Source organism: Gymnoscopelus microlampas (assembly GCF_963454915.1).
Source record: "Gymnoscopelus microlampas genome assembly, chromosome: 3".
Taxonomy (NCBI): Eukaryota; Metazoa; Chordata; class Actinopteri; order Myctophiformes; family Myctophidae; genus Gymnoscopelus; species Gymnoscopelus microlampas.
In genome coordinates, this window is record NC_139940.1 from 38,347,871 (window position 1) to 38,368,184 (window position 20,314).

General features: G+C 43.6%; 2 protein-coding genes across 3 annotated transcripts; one reads left to right on the plus strand and one right to left on the minus strand.

Moving 5' to 3' along the window:
* Positions 1 to 457: 457 nt before the first annotated feature.
* LOC311041844 (E3 ubiquitin-protein ligase TRIM71-like) lies at positions 458 to 12,886 on the minus strand (the record flags this gene model as incomplete). Its single annotated transcript, XM_084052329.1, has 4 exons — positions 458 to 1,909; positions 2,527 to 2,661; positions 4,058 to 4,228; positions 12,119 to 12,886. The coding sequence occupies 4 exons, from the start codon at positions 12,884 to 12,886 to the stop codon at positions 458 to 460; spliced, it is 2,526 nt and encodes an 841-aa protein (XP_083908455.1).
* A 4,092-nt stretch (positions 12,887 to 16,978) lies between these two features.
* Positions 16,979 to 19,105, plus strand: LOC311042136 (uncharacterized protein). 2 transcript variants are annotated; one of them, XM_084052691.1, is made up of 6 exons: positions 16,979 to 17,119; positions 17,568 to 17,849; positions 17,955 to 18,080; positions 18,209 to 18,345; positions 18,446 to 18,659; positions 18,764 to 19,105. In XM_084052691.1, the coding sequence occupies exons 4-6, from the start codon at positions 18,263 to 18,265 to the stop codon at positions 18,845 to 18,847; spliced, it is 381 nt and encodes a 126-aa protein (XP_083908817.1). In that variant the 5' UTR covers positions 16,979 to 17,119; positions 17,568 to 17,849; positions 17,955 to 18,080; positions 18,209 to 18,262; the 3' UTR covers positions 18,848 to 19,105. The 2 variants fall into 2 exon arrangements, with proteins under 2 accessions (XP_083908817.1, XP_083908816.1); XM_084052690.1 differs by having other exon boundaries at positions 16,985 to 17,119; positions 17,431 to 17,849.
* Positions 19,106 to 20,314: the final 1,209 nt, after the last annotated feature.

Consider the following 20,314-nt stretch of genomic DNA (forward strand, 5'->3'; position numbering starts at 1 on the left):
TATATAGGGTTTAAGTGGTTAAACGTCTTTCTTTAGTACTGTCATACAACATTACAAAGGTAGAAACTGAGGTAGAAATGTCACTGCCTGTAACCTCTGAAAGAAAGAGGACAATACATTCATAATGAAGCTATATGAGGTAGGTAAGACATGAAAGCAGATAGTTCAAGAACACACGGAATTCCCTGAGATCAGTAAACAATTTATCGTCACACATCAGGTGCAAAGGCAACTTTGGCCAAAAGGGGTTGAGGAAAGGCCTTTGTTTCATATCAGGCCCTTTTAAATAGCCCGTTATGTCTCGATATTCAGGATTCGCTGTTATTTTCAGTGTTCACAGAGCTAAAGTAGACTCAATATTTTGTTAATGCATTAAGCCGGCCAAATCACCATTTTCACCTGATGTGTAGAATCGGCTTTAACTGCAGTATTTTTTATATATCAGCGCATACTACAACTAGAATACTAGGATCCGGTTGTTGCCAAAATCAACAGCAACAATCCTACCATCGGGTGTAATAGCTATACCCGAAGGGCGATCCATTTGCCCAAAGCTGCCACACTGTGATCCAATCGCACGTAAGACGTTGCCATTGGCCTCAAACACCTGAATTCTGTGGTTGCGAGAATCTGCCACGACGATGCGGTCTTCTCCGTCTACCGCCACACCTTGTGGACGTAGAAACTGCCCATTTCCGGTGCCCTCCGACCCAAGGAAGCGCGCTGCTTGGCAGTCTGGACGGATGACCAGCAGCCGGTGGTTGTTGAAGTCAGTCACCACCAGGTGGCCCCCCTGATTGAACGCCACTCCTCTAGGGGAGTCAAAGTGCTTCCACAGTGGCCCCTCAAACCCGTACTTGTTGAGAAACTGTCCTTCGGGCCCAAAAAGCTGGACGCGGTGGTTACGTGTATCTGACACTAGGATCTTGCCCTCTGAGCTAACCGCCACATCCCAGGGGTAGTTGAACTGACCGTTTTTGCTCCCTTTCTCTCCAAACTTGAGAACGAACAGACCGTCAAAAGCAAAGATCTGGATGCGGTGATTGTCCTTGTCGGCCACAACTATTCTCCTCTGACTGTCACTGGCCACTCCGGCAGGCCGGTCGAACTGGCCTGGCTGTGAGCCCAGAGTGCCGAACTTGTGATGAAAGGAGCCATTCGGGGTAAAGATTTGCACTCTGTTGTTGCTCCTGTCGGCCACAATCACATACCCCTCCTTGTCCACACACACACCCCAGGGACGACACAGCTGCCCATTCTTATCCCCTTCGCTTCCAAACGCAGCCGTCGGCTGGCTGGCGGCTGCGTGGCTGCGGGCAGACTTGACCGGGACCTTGAAAGGGCTCCCCTCAATGTGCTGGTTGCAAACCAGCACAGATAAGAGATGATCTCCCTCACCGCCGGGGTGGTAACTCACCACGTATGTGCCGTTCCGGTGGTCAGACACCTCTGCGCTCAACCGTGTTCCATCAGGAGCCATAAGAAATGCAGACACGTGATCTCCCCCAGAAAGCCTAGGTTCTCCGCTGTGGTCGTACCCCACCACCGTGAAGGAGGCCGACTTGCCCAGCGTGGCCTGTCTCAAGCCCTCTCCTCGGGCCTTGGTGAGTGGAGCATAAGATCTGCTGCTGATGACACCCATGGTTTGGATGGCCTGGAGCATGGCCTGGTCGGGGGCAGTGAGCAACATTCGGTCGTCTTCCTGGGGAAGCAGCAGACCCTTCAAGGCCTTGAGCTCCTGCATCTGGGCCAGCATGCGCTCCCGGGCCAGAAGGAGGTCCAGGGCGCCTCCCTCCTGCAGAACCTGTGTCACAGTGGTTATGGTGCCGTCCAGCTTGGTCAGGTTCTGGTGGAGTTTCTCTACTTGTCGGTACAGAGACTGAGCCTTCACTTGACGTATCTTCTCCACCTGCCAGGGGAATTGGAGTGATGTGAATTCACATAATCTAAGCTCTTAAAGTTAGTAATGCAGCCTCCAGTAATTCCTGAGAGGGCATAATCCAGGTGCGTCGGTAATGCCAAGATAAATAAACAAGGCTTTAAACAAGAGAAACCCACCACACGGATGCTACATGTATTTACATGTTATTATTACATGTTGTATATGTGCAAAAAGAAAGAAATTATTGTAAAGAAATGTTGGCAGATGTACTGGATATAAGTACAAGAGTACTTAGTAGTTATGTGTACACTACAGAGATTAATGTGTGTGGGTAGTTTAATGTACACTACAGAGATTAATGTGTGTGGGTAGTTTAATGTACACTACAGAGATTAATGTGTGTTGGTAGGTTAATGTCTACAGACTCAGGATCATGGATAATTAAGCCCTAGACCAATGGCTGACCAAAAATTTTGAAAATAGCTGATCTACAAGCTCATATCTATCTGTGGAACAGAGTCAAACTAAATGTAATGCCTACAATATCAAGTGCTCGTCAGTGTGGGGGTCCCCAGTTCAAATTTTGCAGGGGTCGCGGCACTGAAAAGTTTGGGAAGCACTGCCCTAGACTAGGCAAATGTTACCTTCCAGATCAGCTCACATTGGCGCTCCTCCAGAGCCTTCTTGTGCAGCAGTGTCACGGCCTTCACCTCCGACTGGACCACGTTGGCCTTCAGTTCCACCTGCTCCGCTACAGCCTGAGCTTTCTCAATGCTCAGCTAAGAGGGAACAATAAACGTACCTTATTATCAGGTTGTAAACAGAAAGACAGTGATAATGGGTGGGATGGGGAGGGATGTAAGTCATGTTTTTATAAAACTTTTAATGGCATCATTGCTTTAGTATTTATACTGAACAGGGGAGACACAGGGAACTCTGGGAAATGCAAGTATGGTGGGGGGGGGGGGGGGGGGTACTGGTTAGGGCCTAGGCCCTAGGGCTAGGCCATTAATATTAATGTTATCGTAATGACGCAGTCATATGAACAAATGCATCAGAATACACACTAAAGTGGTTTGAAGCATGGTGGCTATTGTACACAGTTATCTTGAACATTTAAGTTGTCACTGGGACAGTGCAACACATGGAGGTTCACATCACTCTGGTTCCCTTCCCCAATGAACAGACGCCCCATCCAACCAGTAGGAGTCGCTAGAGCAATGCAAAGGACACAATCCCCTGCCAGCTACCCACCCATGAACACTGGCAATTGTGGAGGCACCACTGCGCCTGCCGAGAATCTAACCTGGGCCTCTGTGTGTGTGTGTGTGTGTGAGGTGGGCGGGTGTTTTACAGTACCTCTACACCTCCCAGACCAACATTTACAACAACAACATCCCCGGGGTGCAATGTTTATCTATTGTGCACACAATCAGTGGACGAGTGCACATTTTTCACTGGCATGTTGTTGAAAAGCTTTGGTTTGGGGGAATAGTCCCCCTTAGGATCCCTGTCCACTGTGTCTGTCCTCCCACAGCTAGCTATCCATCCCTCATGCTTCACTCACAGCTGGATGGGACCCTTCTTTGGTTCTAGAAGGCTATATTTGTGCTGGATCAATGGCCTGGGTGGTCCCTTTCCCCTTACGCTCCCCCCACCTCCTTTGTCGCTCTTTAAAGAGCCCTTTGAGCCAGCAATGACACACAGAGTAATGGGGCATTCCGTTTGCCACCCACCTTCTGAATGCAAACTGTCACAACATAGGCTGACGCTGTCACAAACTATCGTGATCTGTCAGCTGTATGAGACAAACACGACTCAAAGTGGTGTTTGTACAACATTTTCATTTGGTAATGAGATTAAGAATGGTAATGAGATGAATGAGAATTGGGGAAAACTTGACAGATATTTTTGATCACACATTCTTTGGGTCCCAAATTTTACGAGGCGTTGTGAGCTTGTAGATCGGCTATTTTCCCAATGTTTGCCTCTTATATTATTTGACAATTTGGCCGATGTTTGACCAATTTTTATAGTATAGTTTGTTGATTACTTTTGATGCAGTAATTTTTTAGGTATTAAAAAGGTCTTAAAAGTCCTCGAGTGGGGACAACCCCCTGGTTGAGAAGCACTGGGCTAGAGGAAAAGTAGGGGCGGGGATGGTGAAAGGTTCACCTGTATGGCCTGTCGGCCCTGTTGTGCGTCTGCCAGCAGCTGGATGGTGAGGGTCCTGGAGTCTTGCAGCGTGGCATCCTGCAGGTAGCGGAGGCCGTGGCCGGCGTGGCACCCCACGCTGCACTCACCACAGACGGCCACCGAACACGTTTCACAAAACAAATGCAGCGCCTAGAGAGAGAGAGAGAGAGAAGTCATAAGACCAGGGAACGCATACGTTGTCATTTTAGATTTATTTGGCTATTCAACAATAGCAGATATACTGTACAAGCTCACTGTATATATCATACTAGTATAGAGCGAGTATAGAGCTTTTTTTTAACACTTATTAAAAAAGGTATAATCATCATCATCATCATCATCAGTTACAGCACCTTTAAGTGGTGAAAGTCTTGGAGGTACTTTGATTTCATCACTGTCTACGTGTGTGTGTGTGTGTGTGTGTGTGTGTGTGTGTGTGTGTGTGTGTGTGTGTGTGTGTGTGTGTGTGCGTGTGCGTGTGTGTGTGTGTCTGCCAAATACTTCCTGATCCTGGACACATGATGATGACAGATTGGCAGACTGGTTGTTTTCCATTCATAATTCACAGTGCTCACTTTAACCTCACTAAAGTGAGCACTGTCTCCGTTTGCTGCTGCAGTAAATTGAATATATACAGTAGTATATATTGTGGAGCACACGGACCATCATAAAAAGATTTAATCAAGTTTAATAGGTGAAAATAGCAAGACTATTGTTTTGACTACAAATGTCTTCTTCAAAATCTAGATACCCATGTAATTTCTTGCGCAACTTCATGCTACTCTTTTGGAGACTTGAAAAAGAAAATAGGCAACGCACATCGGCTGGTGGGTGCTGGGCTAAAAAACAACAGTATAAAAATGGATGGAGCCCGCACACCGGATTTGGTACAAGAAGAATACTCTTTTGGAGACCCCATTTTCCTCTTTTCCTCTTATGCCACTCTTAGTCCCAAATCTTCATTTGCGCACAAGATATCTCAAAATGGATTGTCATGAAACACGATGAGCACAAATGCAGTGCATCAATGCAATGTATGTCCATTGTCCCCACCACGTCTCTAATACTTAATTTATGCTCCGTCGCACGACTGTGTCGCATGCTGAAAATAGCAGACATACAAGCTCACAAACAAGTCGCATCCATGGCGCGTTGTGAGCTTGTAGCTCGGGCTATGTTCGGTGTGCAATGCCGTCGTGCGGCAAAGAATGAGCTGGGCTTAAAGAATGGCAAAGTGAAGTCAGTTGGTTCAAATCACTTTGGTCTAAGGAGCAGCATGGCCTCCAACGGTTTTTAGACTCTTGAGTCTTGTATTGTCAAAACCAGGTCAAATGTGGGTTGATAGTAGTAAGTTAACCCATGTTACAGCAAAATGAAAAATTTATGTGTTTTATTCCCAGCAGAGGAGCCTGCAGTGCAGCACTTTAGCACGCACATACAGTTCTGTATCGTTAAACTCCAATTAGGTCCGTGAAGCTGCTTTACTACATAATGAAGAGCAAGAGATTGCTACAAAACCTTTGCTAGTGCCAAGCACTTTATCACACTACTACATTATAAATGTAGACTAGAGCGGGGCTCCACATTACAAGGCTGTAAACATTGACTGAAAACCAAAGGATCCCACCCTAGTTACTGGTTGACGGCTGAAGCAAACCATGAAAGGGCTCCGCACTTCCACTGTGTTAGTGTGTACAGAGGTCATACTGTGTGTGTGTGTGTGTGCGTGCGTGTGCGTGTGCCTGTGCGTGTGTGCGTGCGTGCGGGAGGAGGGGAATGGCATACATGAAGTAGAGCAGCACAGCTCGACTGACAGGGACAAGGCTTTACCGCTGACAAATATGTCTGTCTAAGCTCTGGGGGAAAACAAGACTGAGGTGTTAATTAAGTCTTTTGTACTGTGGTTACAGTTTTTTGACAAGCAACTAAAGGACTCAGTTTCACACTGTGAAATTCTATGGGAGTTATCTAAAGAAAGACATGCATAGAATATGCATATATTGCATAGGTTAAAGATCTTGTGACATCAATGTCAATACGAGATGGCACCCAATTGGTGTGCTGTCTGTCACAAAGTCATCTCTTCTGAACACGGTGTGAGTAAATCATACTTATTCTTGGGTCCTCCCAAATGGCACCAGCTCAACACAACATGTGTGGCGTGCACGCACACGCACACACATACATACTGTACCTGCATGTAGCAAGTATCATTCCCATGAGGGGTGTCAGCTCCTACTGATAATCTCATTGGCTGCATGAGAGGTCAAGCGAAATCAGCTGGGCTCTGATTTTGACATGCACCACGTGTAGGCCAGCATAAATATGTGCAGTTGGGATTGTAAATATTCCTGTTCATGCGTTTGACTCTGACCTGCTACGATTTCCATGAAATGTATATGTATGCTAATGTGGTGTACTGTACATATTTGTCTAAAGATAAAAAAATAACCAACTCTCTGGGGAGCCATGGTGGCTCAGCCAGTCAGTGCACAGACCCTGTCCTCCTAGTGAGTGCGAGGACCCAGGTTCAAATCCAATCCCTTTCTTGTCTCACACGCCTCTCCGCTCTCTGCCCCTAGGTTTCCTGTGCCTCTACACTGACCTATCTGAAGAAAAGCATAAAAAAGGCCTAAAATAGCTTACAATAAATAAATGACTGATTCTGTACATGAAAGGAATATAAAATGTACAGGAATATTCACGATTTCTAGTATACAACAGATTTAGGATGTTCAGCATCTTAAGCAACTTAAGCTCTGATTCCGGCACTAGAAGGCTTCAATAGTATGCCAGAGGAGACCTCGAAAGAATGATTGGACTGGATATGTTTAGGCTTGGAGAGTGCTTTTAGGGTATCAGGAGAGGGCCTGTCTCACACACTGAACTGACTGAATATGAAAACTGATTCAAGGAAAACAAATATTGTCAACTATAAGCTCAGTAGATGACAACTCTGACTCTCACACTCGCACTCGCACGCACTTGCGCGCACGCACGCACGCGCGCGCGCGCGCACACACACACACACACACACACACACACACACACACACACACACACACACACACACACGGTTCTCTTGCTCACACATGGAATGAGTCACCTTTCTGTTTTCACCATTCATCACAATTCAGAGTGCTTTCTTTCCAGTAGACCAACCAGTCAGTTCATCCGTCTCCCTTCATACTGTATAGCAGCATTAGGCTAAAACGTTCAAGCATATGTCCCACCAGACCTGCTCGCCCCGCTTTATGGCAACATGCACTCCTGTTCTCCCGGCTAGACATTAGTCTTAATACTCCCTGTGAAATGGGCCCCATTCCCAACACTACGCCGGTTGGCTTGTAGGACCAAAGGAAAAATAGGAAAAAATTAGATACAAAAGTATACTCTGTCACGGTTAACTCTTTAAGACCGGGAAAGCATCTTTGTGTAATTTTAAGATTTCTTTGGCTATTCAAAAATAGCAGAAAATTGTGCAAATGTGTGAATTCTTTTTTTTTATGTGAACATTTGTAAAATATTTAGTTCCAGGGACCCCAAGAAGCAAAGATTTGAGTTACAAATGTTTGCCAAAAAATAAATAAAAAATAAAATATTTTTCTATTTTTTCAAAAATAGCAGATCTACAAGCTCATAGCGCGGCACTCAGTGCCGCGCTATGAGCTTGTATATCTGCTATTTTTGAATAGCCCAAAGAAATCTAAAATGGTACACAGATGCGTTCCCGGATTGAATGGGTTAAACTATTTCAAAACCATTCCAACATGGATCAACATACAGAGATGAGACAATGCGGTCATGGTGGATAAAAGGCATATAATGCCCATCTTTCACAACACCAGAGCCTCATCCTATATTGAAATATTTGTTCATGGGAAGAAGCTTTATGAAGCCTCTCAATCCATTCAAAAGGTAGCAGTACAGTGCTATATACAATAACAGATACAACATCACATATTCAGACATTGTGAAAACAACACATTATCCCATTCAGAGAACGCTGATGATATAACGTCTGCGTTGTAATTGGGTTACATTACATAACACGTCTTTTTAGACAGAGTCTTGCCGTGAGGCCCCCGGTCCTGACCGCTACGCATTGTAACGGACACATTCCTCCACACGCATGTCCTTCCACCACAGGAAGCCCTCTGCCTCCAGCCCACAGGTACCCCACACCACCTGTCTGTCTGTCTGTCTGTCTGTCTGTCTGTCTACATACCCCACACCACCTGTCTGTCTGCATACCCCATAACACCATGTCCTGTCTGTCTGTCTATCTACATACCCCACACCACCTGTCTGTCTGTCTGTCTGTCTGTCTGTCTGTCTGTCTGTCTACATACCCCACACCACCTGTCTGTCTGCATACCCCATAACACCACCTGTCTGTCTGTCTGTCTGTCTATCTACATACCCCACACCACCTGTCTGTCTGCATACCCCACAACACCATGTCCTGTCTGTCTGCATACCTCACAACACCATGTCCTGTCAGTCTGTCTGTCTGTCTGTCTGTCTGTCTATCTACATACCCCACACCACCTGTCTGTCTGCATAACCCACACCACCATGTCCTGTCTGTCTGTCTGTCTGTCGATCTACATACCCCACACCACCATGTCCTGTCAGTCTGCATACCCCACAACAGCACATGTCCTGTCTGTCTGCATACCCCACAACACCACATGTCCTGTCTGTCTGCATACCCCACAACACCACATGTCCTGTCTGTCTGCATACCCCACAACACCACATGTCCTGTCTGTCTGCATACACCACAACACCACATGTCCTGTCTGTCTGCATACACCACAACACCACATGTCCTGTCTGTCTGCATACCCCACAACACCACATGTCCTGTCTGTCTGCATACCCCACAACACCACATGTCCTGTCTGTCTGCATACCCCACAACACCACAACACCACATGTCCTGTCTGTCTGCATACACCACAACACCACATGTCCTGTCTGTCTGCATACACCACAACACCACATGTCCTGTCTGTCTGCATACCCCACAACACCACATGTCCTGTCTGTCTGCATACACCACAACACCACATGTCCTGTCTGTCTGCATACACCACAACACCACATGTCCTGTCTGTCTGCATACACCACAACAGCACATGTCCTGTCTGTCTGCAGCTGTCTCAGAAGCCAGCTTGGTTCTATCTCTGCCCCTGCCAGGGCCTTAATAAAGCCAACAAAATGATCATGTGAAATTAGTTACACAGTTCTCAGATATCCAACCAAAAAGCAGGCTTGCGATTCATCAAATATATAGTTTACAATACATGGACCACAATGGAAACAAGCCCCCAGGGCTCTTTGTGTTCTCCTTTTAGCATGACCTTTGACTGTACTACCTGTACTGTTAATAATCATGTTAATAAAGAATTCAATCAATCAATCAATCCATCCTGTGGTTCCTGGACTTGTTTTGACAATCTTTCTGTTAAACTTTTGTTTTGACTTTGCCCATAGAAGATGAGAAACGTCAAATGGCTATTTCATCCACCTAAACCCTAAACTTATTTGACCGGGGTCAAATAAGCTCACAACGTGTCTGGTTGCAAATTGCGATGTGGTGTGAGCTTGTAGATCTGGATATTTATGCCAAATGTTGGCCTATTATTATGGCATGCCCAGAATAGGGGACACTTGGGTTTAAAGTGGTTAAGCTTTTTAATGATTTCCTATAAACAAAAGAAGAATTATGATAATATAAAAAGGAAGAAAATACTGACGCAGCAATAATATAATAGTTATTTGTCAAAGAAGAAAGGCTTGTGAAAGGCTTTCGGGGGGGATTTGAGGTCAGCCCCACACCAGACACAAACCACCACAGCTCTGGCCTGGTAACCTCTGACCCCAAGCCTGGGAGAGAGAAAAAAGAGGTGACAGCCATGCAGCACTTTGGCTGATCCCCATGACCTCCCCTAGTAATGGAGAGGTCAACCACTGAGAGGGTACATTCTCTATTATACAAAACATGAAATGGTTAAACAGCCAGCAGCCCCTGTCTGATGGCTTAATCACTAGTTAAGCCCCATTTCAAACACCGCTAAAACAGGCAATCTACAAACTTATAGATATTGTGTGTTTGAAAATGCTTGAATATTTGTTTTAGAATCTTTGAAAATGTTTGAAATTATTTGAAACTCTTTGAAAAAATGTCCACAATCCCTGATCTGGACACAGACATCTAAAAGCAATGCATTTACATAGAGACACTGCCTTTGTACGCTAAATGAAAAGGCTATGGGTCTCAGCGGTGGCACTTTAGGAAGCTGAGAGTAAAACAATCCCCGTTCTCATTGCTATTGTTTGACCTTTTCCCGTTGCGGATTTCCTCTGGGCCCTACCCCCCCCCTAAAACCAACGTGTGACACCAGCTAATGGCAATTTAATTATACTGACGCCAAACCTCTTCACAAAAAAAGCCCCTTCACCTCATAAGTTGTGCTCGCTGCACATTGCACAACATGTGCATGCATCCCTTCAACAACACGGCCAGGACAGTGTGGGGTACACAATACACCAGGGGTCTTCAACAGGGGGTCCGGGACCCCTAGGGGGTCCTCAGAGTTACTACAGGGGGGCTGCCAAATCTTTGTGTAATAGGATAATGTTTTACATGAATCACTTGAACCCTAGCATCTCTATTCTGAGGAGAACTTTAGCCAAAAATAGCCGATCTACAAGCTCATAACGCATTGCAGCGTGAGGCGTTGTGAGCTTGTGAGCTTGTACAGAGCAGACCAAGTACAGAGCCAAAGGTCAAGTTTACCAAGTATTGACAGTCTAAGTGGTTAAATGTCTGAAAATACACATTAACATGAATCCAACATACACTGATGACAATGCTGTCAAACAAGTCTATGAAGCCATCTATGAAATCTATGAAAAAGTTTAATCTGTGACAGAATGTTATACAATATGTAGTGGGGGGTCCCTGCTTCATCTCTCTCTCAGCTAGGGGGTCCTTGGCCTGAAAAAAAAAAAACGTTTTAGACCCCTGCAATACACAATATTTGAATTGTGTTTTTGGGGCGGTGTAGCCGCCCCCTATAAGTGAGTTTTGGACACCGACCAAAAGATTTGTATACCCCCTAACCCTTCCATTGTTAATGCAAATCGATACTTTTGCAAAGTCAACCAATCACATTACAGCTAGTGTCATCACCACTAACTGCAATGTGATTGGCTGACTTTGCAAATTCAGGACTGTGATTGGCTAGCGAAACACATGACACATGTGCAGCCCTATGAATAGCAGTATGGACTTTAAAAAAAGTCATTTATCCTTTTTTGAAAGTGAGTCATGTTGTGATGACCACACACCGCCCACTTCACACTGGGTGTGATTTTTACTGTGTAAAGGAGGTCTGCTAATGCAGGCAGATGGTAGACATCTAGAGTGTGTATATTCTGCCTGTCTATATGTGTGTATCCTACAGATTATGTAGGGATGTGTCAGTGTGAGAGCAGGGGATGAGAATGTAGCTCCGTTGGCACGTCTCCTGGATGACTTCATGCTGAAACCTGATGTCTGTGCAGATAATACGAACTGCATGTGGTCTGAGCAGACGCTTTCTGGCTTCACCTCAATTTGAACATGATTCAATGCAGTGTCTCACGACAACCTTTCACTACGAATCCAGTGTCTCCTTATAAAGACACACTTAGGTGCCACATGCCCTTGACACCTGTTTAAAATACTTCACAGCCTAGGATGATACATTGGATATGTTAAAAGTGATACTGCTTTGATGATCAGGAGTGGTCAATCATAGCCTAACAAATAATAATTGCTGTATTTCGTGCAATTTTACGTGAGCCGGTGGCTGTCAGCACTGCAAGGACGAGGAACATAAGTGACATACTTTGCATGCTGATGAAGGCATCAATTCCTCACTTGTTGTCACATGGTGAACTCAAACATAGGACAGTTAGTAAACCAGGTTCTATGCCTAATTTATGAATGAATGTGCTGGAACTTGTGTGGGCCCTTACACTCACCACATTTTCATGATGCTGGCAAAGATTCCCCCTCTCCTGTGTGGAGGGACCTGAGTGAAGGTTTTGAGAGAGGCTGAGTGGAGCGCTGTGGTTGTCGGAGCCGAATCCTCCACGTGAACTCTTCACTTGCCTCTCGATGAAGTGGTCTTTGGTGAGCCGGACGCGCTGGTGGGCCCGCACACAGTTCTCACAGAGGTGCTCCTGGCAGTCACAGCAGCGCGAGGTAGCCGGGTTGCCCTCGTCGCAAGAGGTGCAATACGGATGGGGTTCCCTCAATCGGTGCAGCGCTTTAAGAACACGAGAGAGCTGGTTGTTGTTGTTGGCTCCGCTGCAACTGTTCTGTACCTGATGGGGCGTGACGGTGACACCCAAGAGGTTCTGGAAGAGAAGAGTAGACGATGGTGGCAACAACAAGGCATCCGCTCCCAAGTCAGGCATCACAACCTTCTGATCACACGTGGGGCATCTTAGTGTCATAGTAGGGCTGCTGGAGGTGTGTAGCCCCTCCATGCACTGAGTGCAGCAGGCATGCAGGCAGGGCAGGAGGCACAGCCTCCTGGAGGAGGAGGAGGGGGTGGATGAGGAGCACACGGTCTGGGATGAAGAGGAGGAGGATGAGCACACGGTCTGGGATGAAGAGGAGGAGGATGAGCACACGGTCTGGGATGAAGAGGAGGAGGATGAGTTTGAAGACATGGAAACAGAATAGCCACACAACTCTTTGCAGGAGGGACATGTTTGCAGGTCTGATTCAGGAAAGGTAGCCATTTGTTCAAACAGTTAAAATGTAACTCATTTCTCAGCTGGCTACCAAAATAAACAATTGGCCCTTTTTTTAAGTTCCTCTATTAAATAAAGAAAATGTTCTTGACAAAGTTATAGCCCAACAAAATATTAAATAATTACAATTTGACGTTTAAACTCCTTACTCTAGGCTACTACTGCAACATTTCGTTTGGTCTATTTCATGACAGAATTATGACAAATAATGTATTTTAATATAGTGCGTTATTGCGGCATATAAATAAATCATTAACGTTAAAATCCTCCTGTTTCGATAGATAGTCCACTCGACGAACGCCCGTGAGATTTTTATATTGTTAGGGCCATAAGATTGAATCATTATCCTCGTCAGAACAGAAGACCAGTCCATTATTGTCCAAAACAAAGCATAACAGCATTAGATTATAATGAATCTCCCAAGAACAGATTCCAAGCTCAAATTCAAAGGAGGAAAAAAACAACTTTCACCCTTTTTTGGCATGGGTTCCCAGGTTGGATCATAATAGGCTACTACGCCTTATTGGTCAATAACTTAAAAGTTGGTTGCGCGCAACATAACGGCCCGTGGACCGCAGCATGCTGGCAGCAGATTAATGTTCTCTTGTTCTTCATGTACCTCCTGACAATGACTGTCCCAGTCCGGCCCTGTAAACTGTGTAAAGTCATCTCTGGGGTGGAGGAGAGGAGAGTCATTATCAGTCATATAATATTCCATTCCATTCGTCCCGTGTGTCCCTTGTTGCTATAAACTGTTCAGTTGATGGTCCGTTTGGACCCTTGTTCCCCGGGTTTTACGCGCGTAACGCACGCCGGACCAGGCGTTCCATCCATGGTAACAGCCGTGCATGTACTGCTGGTCTAGTATAGCAGCAGTAACCAGTGTTGCCAGATTGGGCGAGAGAAATAATCAACCAGGTCTAGGAAAACAAGCCCAAAAGAAGCAACTGGGCCACATGACATGAACACTTAGTTAAAACCTATGCAGTAGCCTACGTCGGCTATTTAAAATAGCGATGCAATGTGAGCTTGTAGATCTCCTATTTTCAAAAGATCTTGTCATATTAAATTTGGAATATTTGGAAGAGTTTTGAAACATTCATTCATTCAACAACCAAAAATCTGGTACGGGGCTCCCTGGCACAAAACATGTTCAGATGGGGATTATAGGGACAAAATAGGGGTCCACCATGACATGAAAATATTTGAGAACCACTGGTTAGAATAATAATAAAATAATTGTGAAGCAAGCCCAAATAAGCAACTTCACTTTAGAAACAAGCCCAAACAAAACCGCAAACCGCAACTACCAATATTTAAAAGCAACTTTACAGAAAAACAAGCCCAAAGTCGCTTATAATAAGCGGACGCGGACATGGCAACCCTGATCAGTGCTAGTGTTTCCATCATGTTTAAGCTCGGACCTTGAGCCCCTCATCACAAGGGAGGCGGGGCTTACCGGAGCGGGGGCGTGGCTGGATTTTGGCATTGAACATCGGAACATAAAAAAATATCTAATATTTCTGTTTGGCTTGTAGGCTCAGGCTGCTTCGTAAACAAAGGTTGCACAGGGCAGATATGACAAATAACTGATAAGTGAAAAGCTAAGTGATATTTATGCATTATTTAGTAGGCCTAAGTGATATTTTTGGGTGAAAACAAAAAGTCATTGCTATAGAGTGTTTGTTCAGTGACAGGAGTCTCCCTGTCTCCCCAACTCTTAAAATACATTTTCATGTACACACAGAAAAAAAAAGGTTCTTAAATGGTTCTTTAAAACCCTATATGGTTCTTTGAAGAACCATCACCTGCTAAAGAACCATTTTATATAGCAAATGGTTCTTTAGATTCTTAAATGGTTCTTTAAAACGCTATATGGTTCTTTGAAGAACCATCACCTAATAGAGAACCATTTTATAGAGCAAATGGTTCTCCAGATTCCTCATATGGTTCTCAAGGATTTAAAAGGTTCAAGGAAGGGGGAATTATTTTCAAAACCATTTCATATTACAAATGGTTCTTCATATTCCTCATATGGTCCTATGGGATTTGAAAGGTTCTTATTGGTAGGGGATTTTGCAACTGTAAATTATAACCTGTATAAAACAATTACAAATTATTATTTTTGTAGACGCTCTTATTTCAGAGTTATTCACAAAAAGCAAGGGCAATACATCAAATGCATTACATGGAGATTGTAATCTAGTTTTAGGATAGGTAACCCGAGAGTCTATTGTCAGTCTAATCATATTATATAATAAGAAAGAAAAAAAGCCTTATCTCTGATGTCAAATTCAGCCTTAACCATGCAGCTATACCCAAATATGGAGTGTCTAACCTCAATATGTTCGCATCAGGCGCCAATAGATGTCTGCTCCATATATGGGCACAAAAGGTGCCATGCCCATATATGGAGATATAGGCCTACCCTGCTTTAAAAACCAGCACAAACCAGCTTATGATGGTTGCTGGTTTTAGCTGGTTTTAGCTGGTCTTGGCTGGCCTTAAGCTGGTTTAGATGGCATACCAGGCTGGACAAGCTGGTCAGGCTGGTCAGGCTGGTTTGCCAGTGTAGTTGGTTAGCTGGTCACTAAGCTGGATTCTGCTGGTCTTTGCTGGTCAGCCAGCTGGCTGGCTGGACTGACCAGCAAAGCCAAGCTGGTAGCTGGTCTTTGCTGGTCAAATGGGTGGACTGCCAGTGCCCAGCAAAGACCAGCTTACCAGCTAGACTTAGCTGGTCAGATGGCTGGACACTGGACAGACCAGCAAAGACCAGCTTAGCAGCTGGTCAGGTTTGGTTAGATCAGTGGTTCTCAACATGTGGATCGGGACTCCCAGGGGGGTCCCCACATGATTTGGGGGTGGTCCCCAGATGACAGTGAAGTGACAATTTAAGGACCTTTAAGACCTTTTTAATACCTAAAAAAACAAAACACCATTACTCCATCAAAAGTAACAAACTATAATATAAAAATGGTCAAACAATGGCCAAATTGTCTAACAATAATAATAATATAAGAAAACATTTTGAAAATAGCAGATCTACAAGCTCACAACACCTTCCTTGCGAGGCGTTGTGAGCTTGAAGATCTGCTATTTTCACAATAGAGTCAAACTAAACGTAAATGCATCAACTATACATTCCAAGTGCTTATCAGGGTGGGGGGTCCCCAGCTCAAATATGATTATTTTGGGACGTCGCGGCCTGAAAGGGTTGAGAACCACAGGGTTAGATCACTGTTTCCCAAACAGTGGGTCGGGGCCCATTTGTGGGTCATGGACACATCACAAGGAAAGATCCCTTTGTTTGTTTCTTACAAAAATATATTACTATATTATTTCAAAACATTTCCCACCCAAAAATCGAAAATCTTCATCAATAAAAAAACAAATAAATACAAAATCTAAGAATCATACATCATACCTGCCATTAGACTGTGAAGTTTTTCTTCTGTTACAATACCCCCCCCCCCCCCCCCCCCCCAGTATATACAGTATACAGTAGGCCTATACAGTATATTTTATTTCATTTCATTTCATTTCATTTCATTTCATTTCATTTTATTTTATTTTATTTTTTATTTTACATTTCTTGTCCTTTCTTGTGATGTGACATAGATAATATATTTATTTTATCGCAATTGGCAAAGAATATGCTAGTTTGATTCTAAATAACACTTTTTATTGCTATGGTTACCAAAATGAACAGATCTACAGATCTACATCTTGTCGCAATTCGATGCGTTGTGAGCTTGTACATCTATTTTCTTTTTTTACAGAGAAGTGCATCATGGGCCCTGAGCAGTGTTGCCATATCTGCTTATTATAAGCGACTTTGGGCTTGTTTTTCTGTAAAGTTGCTTGTAAATATTAGTGCAAGATTTCACTTCTTTTTGACAGTAGAAATAGCAGATCTACAAGCTCACAAAATGCATTGCAAATGCGACGCACTGTGAGCTTGTAGATCTATATAGGCTGCAAATGTCGCTTCTTTTGGGCTTAATTGTTTTCACAGACCTGGCTGCTTATTTCTCTCACAAAATCTGGCAACAATGTCTCAGCACGCTCGCGACTGCGCGGGGAGAATTAATGTTGTCTCGAGCCTGTAGCTCACTTCAGTAGAAAGTTAGATAAATTGCGTTGCTTTGGATTCATCAAAAATAATTATAAACCGGCTTCAGAGAAGATAAAAGGATGAAGAAGAAGCGGTGGACATTTTAGGTGAGTGTTGACACACAGAACTACTGTTTATGTAGGCTTTTTAGCCTACTATTACTGTATTGATAATAAGTGCGTAGGCTGATGTTTTTGAAGTCAATCAAGTCATGACCCAACTCTACACATTGTTTAGTTATTTAAATTGTCTTGATAACGGGATTATGACAATAATTACAATAAACTATTGTGGGAATATAGCTACAGAGTTTTAATAGCCCGTGAACTCTGAACATTAATGATTCGCTTGTCTGTCTGTCTGTCTGTGTGTGTGTGTGTGTGTGTGTGTGTGTGTGTGTGTGTGTGTGTGTGCGCAGTGTTGTAGTGCTAATTTTGGAAGTGGGGGAGCGCACCTCTGAAACCTCTTAATGATTAAAAAAAAAAAAATAATTTATCTAAAAAGAATAAAGTCATAAAATAAAAAAATATAACAATTTAAATATATTTTTTTCAGCAGTTAAAGTGAGGGAGCGCCGCTCCCCCGCGTCCCCCCTCCACTGTCTGTCTGTCTGTCTGTCTGTCTGTCTGTCTGTCTGTCTGTCTTTCTGTCTGTGTGTGTGTGTGTCTGTGTGTGTGTGTGTGTGTGTGTGTGTGTGTGTGTGTGTGTGTTGCTGCAGTGGCCAAAACGAATGGTTTGCAGGCAGCCCTACAAAATGAGAAAAAGGAACCCAAGAAGAGAGAACCATTATGTGTTATGCCCCCCCCCCCCTCCCACAAAGAAGAAAACAGTTTGAAGGTAAAGTGATATTGTTTTGTTAAATATTAAAGTAATCATTGCTTGTTCAGTAACGAAAATGCACTCATATACTAAGCGTACTTCACTGCTGCTTGCTATATGCAGAAGAAGCTCCCCTTGGCCATACAGCACCAGCAGCATTCTACACTTTAGCCAACAAGGACCATTACAAGGTCAACCAGAAGGCAAGAGCCAGAATCAGGACCCTACATGAGGACCTCAATCGAAAAGGTGAAGATGATCAGTAGTAGTTGTATTGAGTCCTTATTGATTATGGGGGATGGCTGATTTAATTTGAATGCACTCATAGCTTGGTGAGACTGTCAGACACTAATACATTACTGATTCTTTTTTCACAGGCATGACGCCGCAAGGCAGAGACCGTAAGAAGAGAGTCTGTAAAAAGATGTGGCATGAGGAGACCACAACACTGCTTCAGCTCAGCCTTTACATGGGTGTACTGGCTCTCCTCAAGGAATACGTCATGGTTTTCCAGGTGGGTGTTAAACATTAATTCCAACTGTTGACTACACTTGTGTATCCAATGGTTGCTTTTCCATTTCATTCCATTTTCCATTTTTGTTCTACATATGCAGGGTAGCCAAAACCTTGGTTCACAAACTGCATGACAAACAGCTGGAGCTGTTCTTGGCTTTCCTAGCTTGCTTTGTTAAAGCTGAACACATCACCCAAGTGTCACCTAGGACTCTGGTGGAGCTGGTACTGGTGGATGACATGCTGCTGCCTGCCAGGGAGATGTATGTGGGGAAGGAAGCAGACACATTCAGGACCACCAAGCCCAATCATGCAGTAAGTAGCCTCTTCTATTCATTTACATTTGAGACTTGACATTTTCTTTTGCATTGTTTTGGAAAACCTGTATTAATGTCCAGTTTTGTTTAACTGCATTTCAGCTGCTGAAGCCATTCATGCAGAAGGTGAGAAAAGCGTACATCACTACTGCTTGCTATATGCAGAAGAAGCCAGCCAGACACTGAGGGCCCTGTCTGCTCTGGACCCACTAATGAGAGGCCATTCACAGGCAGCCATCCAGCTGAAGAAGTTAGGTGGAATGCTGGGCCACCTCTTACCAGCTGATGGAGACAATGAGACATCCACAAAGAGCTCACACGGTACAACACAGATCTGAGCCTGTCCACGTTCAAGGAGGGAGAGAGCATGGTGGAGTGGTGGGGTCAGGTATTTAGAGAGAGAGAGAGAGAGAGAGAGAGAGAGAGAGAGAGAGAGAGAGAGAGAGAGAGGTGTGATGAAGCTACAGAGTGTTTTAGTAGCCTATCCTGTGAACTCTGAACAATAATGATTCGCTTGTGTGTGGCCAAAACGAATGGTTTGCAGCCCTACTACCCCTCCCACAAAGAGAAGAAAACAGTTTGAAGGTAAAGTGATATTGTTTTGTTAAATATTAAAGTAATCATTGCTTGTTCAGTAACAGGGGGTCTCATACAGGACAAATAAGTGCAATTGGAAGTGATGACAAAGAAGTGGGCATACAAAATTTGAAACTGAATTGTCATTGTGAATCTATTTATTTATGTATTTGTGATTATATTTATTTAATTTATTTCTACTGTAGTTTTATACATCCAAATGTCCTCACTAAATACTAAAATCAATTTATTGTGTTTTTATTTGTATTTATTTTTCTAAAAAGTTTCTAAAGATTTAAATCTAAATGTCTTAAGTTCATGTTTAATGTTCAAATATGGAGATATGTGGGCTTATTTATTAATAAATTCAAATGATAAAATCTTGTGTCCATCTTTTCCAGTAAATCTAATATATTTTAATGTGTAATGAAACATTTATTATCCAAAGAACCTTTTTTTTCTGAAGAACCATTATAAAACGGTTCTTTATTGAACCAATTGGATCCTCAAAGAACCACTTTAGAAAAGGTTCTTCAGAGAACCATTTTTTTACATGGTTCTTTGAGGAACCAGAAACGGTTCCTCAAAGAACCATTTTTTGATGGTTCTTTAATGCACCTTTAATGGTTCCTTATTGAACCATTCGAATAAATGGTTCTTTAAAGAACCTTAGTGTAAAAGGTTCTTTCTGGAACCAAAAATGGTTCTTCTATGGAATCACTCTGAAGAACCATTTTTGGTTCCAGATAGAACCGTTATTTTTCTGTGTGTAGGTGACAACATTTCAGCCAATCAGTAGAGAGTAACCATTTATCAGCTTCATTGTTCTTCAACGTTTTTCAGCCCATGCAAGGACCCCTTAGCTGATATGAGAGAGATGAAGAGGGGACCCCCACTACATATTGTATGGAATTGTGTTGCAGATTAAACTTTTTCATACATAGATGGCTGTCATCAATGTTGTGTAAAGTAATTAATGTATTTTCATCTTATTATCATACATTTAATCACTTAAAGCCTCAATACTAAACCTGACCATTGGCTCTGTACTTGGTCTGCTCTTTTTCCCCCTCTACA

Coding starts and splice junctions, on each gene's coding strand:
- LOC311042136 (XM_084052691.1), top strand. CDS start 18,263: ATGAGGAGACCACAACACTGCTTCAGCTCAGCCTTTACATGGGTGTAC. Junction 18,346..18,445: donor AATACGTCATGGTTTTCCAG/GTGGGTGTTAAA, acceptor CTACATATGCAG/GGTAGCCAAAACCTTGGTTC. Junction 18,660..18,763: donor CCACCAAGCCCAATCATGCA/GTAAGTAGCCTC, acceptor ACTGCATTTCAG/CTGCTGAAGCCATTCATGCA.